The following is a 13,126-nucleotide window of genomic DNA, read 5'->3' as shown; positions in this document are numbered from 1 at the left end:
GAGCAGTGACAGAAGCAGCCATGTCATGTTTCTCTCGAGGCCAATAAATTCAGAGTATGTGCCATTAACATTGACTTCAGCAATAAGATTGTGTAAGATTTTAACCATGCTTGCTGAAAATGGAGCTGATTGCAGTTTGTCTTTGTCTACAACTGTTCATCTTTATCCATTGCTGATACCTGCTCTCAGCATTGGTTCAAACCTCAAAAGGGTTTCTTAGGAAGCTGCTTCAGGGTTTCTGAAATGGTACTGAATGCAGCTTGCCCTGTCTGCACTTGCCACTAAACTGCTGAGTACTGGTTCAGCCACTGTCTGTCACAATAACCAGGCAATCTGTGCTTTGGACCCCTGTTAGTCCCTCTCGAGTGCACCTCTCAGAGGCCTGGCTTCCTGTACCTCTTTCTGGGTGGAACCATGCAGTCCAAACATTCATAGACGGGATCTCTGGAGTGTAGCCCCCATTGTTACCAGCTGTGTTAACTGCATTTGATGCCAGTGAGCTCTTTTACTCTGGGAGCATGTGATGTTGGCTGATTAAAGTGACTCAAACAAGGCTTCTTGAAAACAAAGTATTATTTATTCATTCACCCAAAAGCCTTATGCACTCAGAGTCATGAAGAGAGGCAGCTAGCAGGAGAATTTTGGAGGGAATTTAGAGAGGAAGTGTGAGAGGCTTTCCTTCCAGGTTCAGCTCTATGTTTGATTCCAGATGGACAGCAATGGAACAGTGGTTCTGACCCCCCCACCCCGCCTGAAGCCAGAAGGGACTTCTTATGTATGAAGTACAAGTTGGTAGCTGTGCTGGAAGAAAAGATTATTGGATTGGAAGAGGAAGTAGAGATGCTATTGAGAATTAGAGAACCTGAGGCATACCTAGACAGCCAGGTTCAGGAAACATTCGTACCTTAGGTTTATGGAAGAATGAAACTGGCCACCAAGGAACTGGAGAGAGAGGAACACAGAGAGAAGAGGCTTTCTGCATGGCTGGAGAGAGACTACAATAGGTAGGCTGTGGCCAACAGAGAGAAGAAGACCAGGAGGAATTCCAAATAATTATTTATTATTTATAATTATTTTAATAATATATTCCAATATTTATTTATATGTTATTTGGAATAATTTTTATTTATAATTACATATAATTAAAAATATATTATAAGTAATAGAAGAAGGGGAATAGTGATGAATTGTACAAAATTGATAAGAGAAGCAAAGGGACACACTTTTGCTGACCATAAAGCAGAGGTGGGCAAACTATGGCCTGCGGGACCCTCCTGCACGGCCCCTGAGCTCCTGGCCCGGGAGGCTAGCCCCCAGCCCCTCCCCTACTGTTCCCCCTTCCCGTTAGCCTCAGCTTAATGCTCTGGGTGGCAGGGCTGTGATCTCTTGCCGGGCAGCGCAGCTGCAGAGCCATGGCCTGACCCAATGCTCTGTGCTGTGTGGTGGCGTGGGTGGCTCCAGCCAGGTGGCGCGGCTGCCTGTCCTGGTGCTCTGGACGGCATGGCTGTAGCGCTCCAGGCAGTGCGGTAAGAGGGCAGGGAGCAGGGGAGGGCAGTTGGATAGAGGGCAGGGGAGGTTGGGGTGGTGGTCAGGGGGCGGAGGTGTGGATAGGGGTCGGGGCAGTCAGAGGGCAGGGAACAGGGGGGTTGAATGGGGGCAGGGGTTCCGGGGAGGAAGTCAGGAAGGAGAGGGGGGGGTTGGATGCGGCAGCGGGGGGCTGAGGTTCCAAGGGCAGTCAGGGAGAAGGTGGGGTTGGATGGGGCAGTGGTCCTGGGGGGGGGCTATCAGGGGGTAGGGAACGGGGGGATTCAATGGGGCAGGAGTCCTGGGGGCTGTCAGGGGGTGAGAAGTGGCGGGGGGGGTCAGATGGGGGCAGGGGCCGGGCCATGCCTGGCTGTTTGGAGAGGCACACCCTCCCCTAACCGGCCGTCCATACAATTTCGGAAACCCTCAGGCCAAAAAGTTTGCCCGTCCCTGCCATAAAGAGTTTCCTTAAGGACAACAAGAAGGCAGCTTTTAAAATTGCATAAAAAACAAAGATAATCCTAACAATTGTTTTGGTCCATTACTAGATGGAAATGGTAGAATTATCAATAATAATGCAGACAAGACAGATGTTTTTCAGTAAATATTTTTTTGTTCCCTATTTGGAAAAAAGCCATCTCATGTAGTCATTTCAGATTATGATAATGATGACATGCTTTCCATTCCATTAGTAACTCATGAGGATGTTAAACAGCAGCTACTACGGTTAGACATAGTAAAATCAGCAGTTCCAGAGAACTTGTATCCAAGAGTTTTAAAAGAGCTAACTTAAGAGCTCGCTAGACCATTAATGTTTGTCTTCAATAAGTCTGGAATGCTGGGAAAGTTCCAGAAGACTGGAAGAAAGCTAAGGTTGTGCCAATGTTTAAAAAGGGTAGATAGGATGACCCAGCTAATTTATAGGCCTGTCAGGCTGACATCAATCCAGGGCAAGATAAATGAGCAGCTGATACGGACATGATTAATAAAGAATTAATGACAATCATTAAATAATAAATATAAATAATAATACATTAAATAATAATATGACAATAAAATGGGTTTATGGAAAATAGATTCATAGATCCGGTCAAACTAACTTGATATCTTCTTTTGATGAGATTGATTGCTAAAGGAAATAAGGTTGATGTAATATGCTTAAATTTCTGTAAGGCGTTTGTAATTAAAGAAGGATGTTGATAAATTGTAGCTGTTTCATAGAAGAGCCATGAGAATGATTGAAGAATTGGAAATTATGCCTTATAGTGGTAAACTCAAGGAGCTCAATCTATTTAGTTTAACAAAGAGAAGGTTAAGGGGTGACTTGATCAGTCTATAAGTATCTAAATGAGAAACAAATATTTGATAATGGGATAATAAGATTTGATACACAAATATTTGATAACTAGCAGAAAAAAGTAAGAACAAGATCCAATGGCTGCAGGTTGAAACTAGACAAATTCAGACTGGAAATAAGGAGTAAGTTTTCAAGTCTGGGTAATTAACCATTGGAACAACTTACCAAGGGTTATGGTGGATTTTCAGTCACTGGCAGTTTTAAAATCAAGATTGGATTTTGGTTTAAAGATATTCTCTAGTTGAAAGGGAATTATTTTGGTGGAGTTCTGTGGTCTGTGTTATACAGGAGGTCAGACTAGATGATCACAATGGTCCTTTTGGCCTTGGAATTTATAAATCTATGAATAAGAGCAAACATATAAAACAACAGGGCTAGACGTATATTTCCCCTTACCTACATCTTAATCTTTTCTTGCAAGCTCCTCTCAGCCCAGTTCACCGCATGTCTGTATGAGAGAGACAGATTGTCCTGCTGCAATGTGCTCCCTGTGACACAGTCTCCCTGTACATCTGTCAGAGACTCCACCTAGGTGACTACTGACACGCCACTCAACCCCCCACTTCCTGCCTAGGCTAGCATCTTTAAGATTTTAATATAGCTTTTGTTCCTAGGTTCAACCTGGGAAGAGCTTTGCCAGCCTAGTGTGCGTCAGGCCAGAGGTAGTACGTAGCTATGAGTTTGCTCCTACTGTTCTAGTAGCATCAGTAGAACACACTGACTGAAAGAAGTAGATTGACTGCTGGTAGCAGAATCTGGAGCATGGGAGGCTAATTACTTCGTAGATATCCTGGAAAGTATAACTTGACAGCTAATTAGTAAGCATCTAATTGTTAATTTCCCACAAACAAAGGGAACCTGGCTCCCTGACCCTCCACTGTATTACATCATTGAGACTGTGACCTTTAAGTCATCTTATACATAGAGTGTTTCATGGAACAATGATTACTTTAAGCTTCTAAACACAAGGAGCCAGATTAATTGCTGGTGTAATGTAAAATCAGATTTACGTCTGAGATGAGTTCTTCCCAGAAAGGTACAACCCCTGCCAAGCTAAAAATGAAACCCATTTGCTAGGTCTTCTAAACATAAACATTTTTGTTTTCCTGTTATATGACTGCTTCTTTTATCTGTGTCAGTGGAACTTTTGTAAAAATCATAACAATGCAATGAGACAACAGTACAAATAGATATATTCACTTGTTTCAGTAAAAAAGCAGAAGTGTGCCTTCAGAAAATTTTCTTAGCTCAGTTGTTTCAAAAGGTGAGCTAAAGACCCAATCATCTACCAGTCCTACAAAAATAATATGACAGCAGAGACTCAACAGAAGGTGAAAGAATGCCTCTCTGTGTTGTGATTGGCTATTGATGTGCTTCTCCCCATGCAGAGCATATAAAACAGGGTCACAAAGGCCAAGTTTCATTTGATCTTCAGAACAGTCATTTAAACCTGCTAACAGGCTCATTAGGCTATTGTTTTTCTATATCACTGAGTGTGCTTTTTGATCCTATTGCTGTGTTAGAGCCTGATCAGCTTCAGGCCCTTGATTTGTACTTCTCAGTCATTGTTACTGTTTAGAGTTTGGTACAGTTGTATTTTTTGTTTTTAGTAGGGCTGTCGATTAATCGCAGTTAATTCATGTGATTAATTAAAAAAATTAATTGCGATTTAAAAAAATTAATTGCGATTAATCACAGTTTTAATCGCACTGTTAAAATAGAATGCTAGTTAAAATTTATTAAATATTTTCGATGTTTTTCTACATTTTCATATATATTGTATTCTGTGTTGTAATTGAAATCAGTGTATATTATTTTTATTACAAATATTTGCACTGTAAAAATGATAAAAGAAATAGTATTTTTCAATTAATCTCATACAAGTACTGTAGTGCAATCTTTTTGTCGTGAAAGTGCAACTTACAAATGTCGATTTTTTTTGTTAAATAACTGCTCTCAAAAACAAAACCACTTAAAACCTCATAGCCTACAGGTCCATTCAGTCCTATTTTTTGTTCAGCCAATTGCGTAGACAAACAAGTTTTGTTTACATTTACAGGAGATAATGCTGCCCTCTTCTTATTTACAATGTCACCAGAAAGTGAGAACAGGTATTTTCATAAACAACGAGGAGTCCTTGTGGCACTTAGAGACTGACACATTTTTGGGGGCATAAGTTTTCGTGGGCTAAAACCCACTTCATCGGATGCATGGAGTGAAACATACAGTAAACTGTATATATATCACAGCACATGAAAATATGGGAGTCCCCTTACCAAGTGGGGGGGTCAGTGCTAACGAGGCCCTCCCACTTGATAAGGCAACTCCTATCTGGGAGGAGGGATAGATCAGTGGTTTGAGCATTGGCCTGCTAAACCCAGGGTTGTGAGTTCAATCCTTGAGGGGGCCATTTAGGGATCTGGGGCAAAAATTGGGGATTGGTCCTGCTTTGAGCAGGGGGTTGGACTAGATGATCTCCTGAGGTCCCTTCCAACTCTATGATTCTATGACTTGTATTAGGTGAATTGAAAAATACTATTTCTTTTATTTTTTACAGTGCAAATACTTGTAATAAAAATAAATATAAAGTGAGCACTGTACACTTTGTATTCTGTGTTGTAATTGAAATCAATATATTGGAAAATGTAGAACGCATCCAAAAATATTTCAATAAATGGTATTCTATTATTACCAGTGTGATTAATCATGATTAATATTTTTAATTGCTTGACAGCCCTAGTTTTTAGGTGTGGGAATGTGTGGGCATAGGGGAGCGTCCTTTTTCTTTTCTTTTTATTCACAGGATTACAGTATTTTAAAACTGTATACCATATTAAAACATAACAATTTCTATACCACACCAACTATAAAAATATATTAATATTGAGATCATTTATTTTATAAAATCAAATACAAATTAGGTTGAATTCTCATGTAATGAAACATGGGTTTGTGGGATACTTGTCATTTCTTATTTCTTTTTTAAAAATACATATTTAGCATGTAGCACCTGACTTTTAATATGATGCATTCCAAATTGGCAGTGAGAATGTGCAAATAGTTATTTTAATAGGTATAACCAAGTGTTCATTATTTCTTAACAGGTTATACCATTTAATGCTTTAACAAATTACTTTATAAGATAAACTCCTGTTTTCTGCCACACTGTTCAATCTGAAATGTCTGTGTTCTCCATCCTGGTGGTAGAATATTGTATTTCCCCCAAACTTTATGAAGATTTTTGGTGTCCTCTAAGAGTTTAATGAAATCTTGTTTTACTTCTACCAATTTCCTCATCCTCCTTTTGGGCCAGGTTCTACCGCCCTCACTCATACTGCGTAGTACTCTAGTAGTACTCTATTCCCTGAAGCAGACCAATTGATTGCAGTAATGCTACTTGTGGAATAAGGTACAACCCAATGAGAATAAGGATGGCAGAATCTGTCTTCTTATTTTTGTTATTTCCACCATTACCATCTGAAGAAACCTTACCTTTTTTATTTATTTTCAGTTTCTGCCACAGAGGTCACATTCCACCAACCCGGACTGTATGACTCCCCATGGAACTATTCTGCATCAGACCCTGGACTTCGATGAGTTCATACCTCCAATACCACCACCACCCTACTACCCACCTGAATATACCTGCGCACCTGTAATGGAAGCACAGAGGTAATTCTTTGTCCCTGAACATTAATGTCATTCCTTCATAGCTTTGGGCCACAAATTGACACTACTTCAGGGAAAAATGAATTATACAATACAGACAGCCCCATAGTGTCAATCCTTTATAGTGGATGTCTTTTCCAAAAATATGAACTGTAGTTTCATGCATGTTTCACAAAGTCTCTTAGAACAACATTTTAAAACTAGTGCTGTCAATTAATCGCAGTTAACTCATGTGATTAACTCAAAAAAATTAATTGCAATTAAAAAAATTAATTGCACTGTTAAACAACAGAATACCAATTGAAATTTATTAAATATTCACCCAGCAATATCGTCAATCTGTCCAGCTACATACTCAGCCTGGCAGAAGAGTCTGTCCTATCTCAGGGACTCTCTTTCTGCCCCGCCACTCCCACAAACATGATACAGTTCTGCGGTGATCTGGAAGCCTACTTTTGCCGTCTCCGACCCCAAGAATACTTTTAAGATAACACTGAACAGCACACTGATACACAGATACCCTCTCACCAACAGCACAAGAAGAAGACCTCCACATGGACTCCTCTTGAGGGTCGAAATGACAGTCTGGACCTATACATAGGAGGCTTCCGCTGATGTGCACAGGCAGAAATTGTGGAAGAACAACATTGCTTGCTTCATAACCTAAGTCGTGCAGAATGCAATGCCATCCCCAGCCTCAGAAACAACCCTGACATTATAATCAAAGAGGCTGATAAAGGAGGTGCTGTTGTCATCATGAACAGGTCTGACTACCAAAAGGAGACTGCCAGACAACTCTCCAATACCAAATTCTACAGGCCACTTTCCTCAGATACCACTGAGGAATACACTAAGAAACTGCATCATCTACTCAGGAGACTCCCTGTACTAACACAGGAACAAATCAACATACCCTTAGAGCTATTCTATCTACTACCCAAGATCCACAAACCCAGAAATCCTGGACGCCCCATCATCTTGGGCATTGGCACTGTCTCTGAAGGACTGACCGATATGTGGACTCTCTACTCAGACCCTACACCACCAGCACTCCCAGCTATCTCTGTGACACCACTCATTTTCTGAGAAAACTGCAATGCATTCATGATCTTCCAGAAAACACCATCCTAGCCACCATGGATGTAGAGGCTCTCTACACAAACATCCCACACACAAATGGAATACAAGCTGTCAGGAACAGTATCCCTGATGATGCCACAGCACAACTGGTTGCTGAACTCTGTGACTTTATCCTCACGCACAGTTATTTCAAATTTGGTGACAATATATATCTCCAGACCAGTGGCACCACTGTGGGCACCCGCATGGCCCCACAATATGCCAACATTTTTATGGCTGACCTGGAACAACGCTTCCTCAGCTCTCGTCCACTCACGCCCCTTCTCTACCTACGCTACATTGATGACATCTTCATCATCTGGGACCCATGGGAAGGAAACCCTGGAAGAATTCCACCACAATTTCAGTAGCTTCCACCCCAGCGTCAACCTCAGCCTGGACCAATCTACATGGGAGGTCCACTTCCTAGACAAGTGATGGTCATGTTAACACCACCCTATACCGAAAACCCACTGACCACTATGCCTACTTTCATGTCTCCAGCTTCCATCCTGTACACACCACACGATCCATTGTCTACAGCCAAGCGCTGAGGTACAACCACATTTGTTCCAACCCCTCAGACAGAGACCAACACCTACAAGATCTTCACCAAGCATTCTCAAAACTACGATACCCACACGAGGAAATAAGGAAACAGAGCAGCACAGCCAGATGTGTATCCAGAAGCCTCCTGCTGCAAGACAAGCCTCAGAAGGAAACCAACAGAACTCTACTGGCCATCACATACAGTCTTCAGCTAAAACCTCTCCAACGCATCATCACTGATCTACAACCCATCCTAGACAATGATCCCTCACTTTCACAGGACTTGGGAGGCAGGCCAGTCCTCGCCCACAGACAATCCGCCAATCAGAAGCATATTCTCACCAGCAACTACACACCCCACCATAGTAACTCTAACTCAGGAACCAATCCATGCAACAAACCTCGATGCCAACTCTGCCCACATATCTACACCAGCAACACCATCACAAGACCTAACCAGATCAGCCACACCATCACCAGTTCATTCACTTGCACGTCCACCAATGTAATACGCCATCATGTGCCGGCAATGCCCCTCTCCTATGTCCATCGGCCAAACTGGACAGTCCCTACGTAAAAGGATAAATGGACACAAATCAGATATTAGGAATGGCAATATACAAAAACCTGTAGGGAACACTTCAACCTCCCTGGACACAAAAAAGCAGATTTAAAGGTAGCCATCCTGCAGCAAAAAAACTTCAGGACCAGACTTCAAAGAGAAACTGCGGCGCTTCAGTTCATTTGCAAATTTGACACCATCAGCTCAGGATTAAACAAAGACTGTGAATGGCTCGCCAGCTACAAAAGCAGTTTCTCCTCCCTTGGTGTTCACACCTCAGCTGCTAGGAGAGGGCCTCATCCTCCCTGATTGAACTAACCTCGTTATCCCTAGCCTGATTCTTGCTTGCATATTTATACCTGCCTCTGGAAATTTCCACTACATGCGTCCGACGAAGTGGGTATTCACCCACAAAAGCTTATGCTCCAATATTTCTGTTAGTCTATGAGGTGCCACAGGACTCTTTGCCACTTTTAAAAGAAATAGTATTTTTCAGTTCACCTCACACAAGTACTGTAGTGCAATCTCTTTATTGTGAAAGTGTAACTTACAAACGTAGATTTTTTTGTTACATAACTGCACTCAGAGCAAAACAGTGTAAAACTTTAGACCCTACAAGTGCACTCAGTCCTACTTCTTGTTCAGCCAATTGCTAAGACAAACAAGTTTATTTACATTTATAGAAGATGCTGTTGCCTGCTTCTTATTTAAAATGTCACCTGAAAGTGAGAACAGGCATTCGCATGGCACTTTTGTAGTCAGCGTTGCAAGGTATTTATGTGCCAGAGATGCTAATCGTTCGTATGCCCCTTTATGCTTTGGCCACCATTCCAGATGACATGCTTTCCTGCTAATGATGTTTGTGAAAAAAATAATGCGTTAATTAAATCTGTGACTTACCTGCTTGCAGGAGAATTGTATGTCTCCTGTTCTGTTTTACCTGCATTTCATGTTATAGCAATCTCGGATGATGACCCAGCACATGTTTGTTTTAAGAACACTTTCACAGCAGATTTAACAAAACGCAAAGAAGGTACCAATGTGAGATTTCTAAAAATAGCTACAGCACTCGACCTAAGGTTTAAGAATCTGCGAGGGATGAGGTGTTTAGCATGCTTTCAGCAGTCTTAAAAGAGCAACACTCCTATGTGGAAACTACAGAACCCAAACCAAAAAAGAAAAATCAACCTTCTGCTCGTGGCATCTGACTCAGATGATGAAAATGAACATGAATCGGTCCACTTTGCTTTGGATCATTATTAACCAGAAACCGTCATCAGCATGGACGCCTGTCTCTGGAATGGTGGTGGAAGCATGAAGGGACATATGAATCTTTAGCGCATCTGACATGTAAATATCTTGCGATATTGTGATAAATTTTTTAATCGCTTGACAGCCCTGTTTAAAACACTGATTTGTTTATAATAGTGCTAGTGTATAAAAAAAGACCATGATGGAGAAGTGGATGAATTCAGACAAGACAGGGATAACAATATTTGAACATAAAACAAGGATTCAGATTTACTATTAATTTTACCATAATTGTTAGCATTATACACAGAAGTTAAAAGTGAAAGTTAATCTTTTGAGGAAATTGCCTTTAAGTTAATGTACATTGCTATAGAGTACTGTATGTGCAAGACATTAATGCCTATAGAATACATTGGTAAAAATGGCCAGTATCCAAAAATGAAATACAATTTTTAAACTATCCTTTGAATTTAGGCTTCATTTCACTTGTCTGATGAATCTCTTCAATGGACTGCTTTGTGATGGGTTCAGTCACAAATTCAGAAACATGCATCTGCTAACTACATCAGTGTGGAAGATGACAGTTTTCCAGGTAAATCCAGTTCAGTGAAATGATAAGTCAACATTTATTTTCTTTAACAGAGGTCTCCATTTGGACTTTCCTCGTTCCTCCTTCAGTGCTTTATATGAAGTCACCATTAACAGCCCAGGAATGCTATATCCAACGGAGCTACCCCCTCCTTATGAAGCAGTGATTGGACAGACCCCTGCTAGTCAGGTAAGGAAAGATCAAAGGAAATAGGGATGAATTTTCTTTGGCCATTCTCTTACTTACTAAAGAATTTAGGAGGTAAAAGTACCTGAAGGACACAGTGATAAACGTGTTTGAATTGTGAGCACTTTTGCATTCTTTAAACTGATAATTTCTGGTCCAGTGTCTTTAAATTAAATGGGTGTTTTCCTTTCCCAGTCATAGCTTGTGACCTTCACCTATAAGTCTGCTTCCTCCTAAATTCTGGGTGCATGCTTGGATAAATGTTTATATAAGACATGGCATTTCAGTTGAGGTCATTCATTTTAAAATATCACAAAAATAACCACAGAACATTGGAACATCACTGAAGAAATCCTAGGAGAGATTTGAGCCATTGAAGCAAGGAACCTTTTTTTTAGGTGTCGATGGAGAATGACATTCTGAAGTGAGACTGGGCTGCTTTGGCCCTTTTGGTAAGAAGAATCCTCAAGTAGGAAGCAGTTTTCATTTATTCAAAGTAGTCTACTGCCTACAACAGGGAGATTGCCTTACTTTTCTTTAATGTACTGTGCATAGGTAGGAGATTAGATTTGCTAACCAAGAAGGTAATTTTGTTTGGTACAAAATGTGATGATTCCATCTGTGTGTGTCTTAGAAATACAGCTCATGTGACATATAATTTTAACATGTCCTGTGGTCTGAGCTTAGATTAATACAAATTTCTATATAAAATTCCATTAAGTACCATATTTGAGTTAGGAGAAATTCCTGCAAAAGACTATATATTAACTTAGATCAATTTAAAAAAAGTGCTTTGCAGTTGGAATTGGATCTCAAATTATCTTCTGGAAATGAGCTGGCATAGATTTTCTTATAATGACTTGCCCAAGTCTTGACAGAAAGGCTTACACCCAGTGTCAAAATTTACTCTCTGCCAGTTCTAACATATAGCCTTCCAGGAACAGAAACCAAGCTGGCCCCAAAATACTAGGAACTGACCTGTATCTAGTGATTACATTAAGTGATGAGGAACTACACACAGCTATATAGTGAACTATAAGAAATAGGGACATGTTTCTGTAATAAAGCAATGAGCAGAATCTACGTTTGTTTGTAATTTTGCTGTTGCTCATACTTTTTGATGCTGTTACTTGCAGTAATGGCTGATATATTGTATCAATAACAATGTTCTGTAAGCCCCTTAACTCCATTATGAGCTTCAACAAAAGGTCCAGTATATCTCATTTATATTTTTCAGTTGTATTTTCTGCCTTTATTCCATACCATACGACTCAAAATCCATTTAGACAATCAGTTACAGAATTATGGTGCACATGGGGGACACAGTTAATGCCAAATTAAGCAGTGATATGTGAGGGGTGCTTGGTGATCACGCTGATTAACTGCCACCCTATATAACAGTCTCAATTTCTTTGATTTTCTTCAAATTTCAGTAGAAACTCAAGGAAGTCTGAGGAATTTAACATCCAACTGCTGCTTGTCAGGGTTGAGGTGAACATTTGCAGAGTTATGTGCATATAGCTGGTTAACATTGCATCTATCTATACTATGTGTTACTAGAGTGCTGCACATTCACTCAGACTATACAAGAAATAACTTGTGGTTGCTCTGCCCCAGGGAAAGCAACATATTAAGAAACATTAGATTAAAATATAAATACATGACTCACCTCCACAGAGGGAAAATTGCTGACAATTTAAAAAGTGTCCAAAGAAAGCAGCAATGGTGGATGCTCAAGGGATGTGCAGCTAGGCTTAAATGAGACACATCAGACATTTCAACCTTCTTAACTCACAAAGCAGCTTCTGCTAAGTCTTTGTTTTTCTCGCTTAGTCTACTTATACCTGGTAGAAGGTAGCAACAGGCCAAATATTGTTTGCCTCTGATCTGTGTAAACTCGAAACTTGTCTCTCTAGCCAACAGAAGTTGGTCCAATCAAAGGTATTACTTACCCCCTTGTCTCTTTGATTTATTCTTCAGTCATAGAAATGAGTCAATGAAAATTGCTTCTGAACAGCAAAATTTGAGAATCCCAGTTAGCTCGTTTCTCAAATGTTATTTACTGAAATTCTGCCCTGTTTTCTTTACAGCATTAATTGTAAAGGAATCTGAAAGCCTTAGGGTTTTTTGCAATGTTTTTATATTTGTCTTATCTCTACCTTTAAAAAAAAGGCAAAAGCAATTAAAATCATATCTGGTTTAAAAAAAATTTCAAATGAGAATTTGTATGCGAGAAGGTTATATAAATGGCTATTTATTTATTTATATTTAAATACAAAAATATGCCTGTCCACCGTTCTGCATGCTCTGACTATTAGTC

General features: G+C 40.2%; 1 protein-coding gene across 5 annotated transcripts in view; it reads left to right on the top strand.

The window, feature by feature from the left end:
* Positions 1–13,126, top strand: part of ENTREP2 (endosomal transmembrane epsin interactor 2) — a 385,274-nt gene that overhangs the window by 351,685 nt on the left and 20,463 nt on the right. For all 5 annotated transcript variants that reach the window (XM_048868176.2, XM_048868177.2, XM_075133027.1 and 2 more), the window contains 2 exons: positions 6,393–6,553; positions 10,674–10,809. In XM_048868176.2, coding sequence (XP_048724133.1) covers positions 6,393–6,553; positions 10,674–10,809 — 297 coding nt within the window. The remainder of the gene's footprint in view (positions 1–6,392; positions 6,554–10,673; positions 10,810–13,126) is intronic.

This window comes from Caretta caretta, chromosome 10, assembly GCF_965140235.1.
Source record: "Caretta caretta isolate rCarCar2 chromosome 10, rCarCar1.hap1, whole genome shotgun sequence".
Classification (NCBI taxonomy): Eukaryota; Metazoa; Chordata; order Testudines; family Cheloniidae; genus Caretta; species Caretta caretta.
The sequence above is the reverse complement of the archived record's forward strand: the minus strand, read 5'-3'. Positions and strand labels throughout refer to the sequence as shown.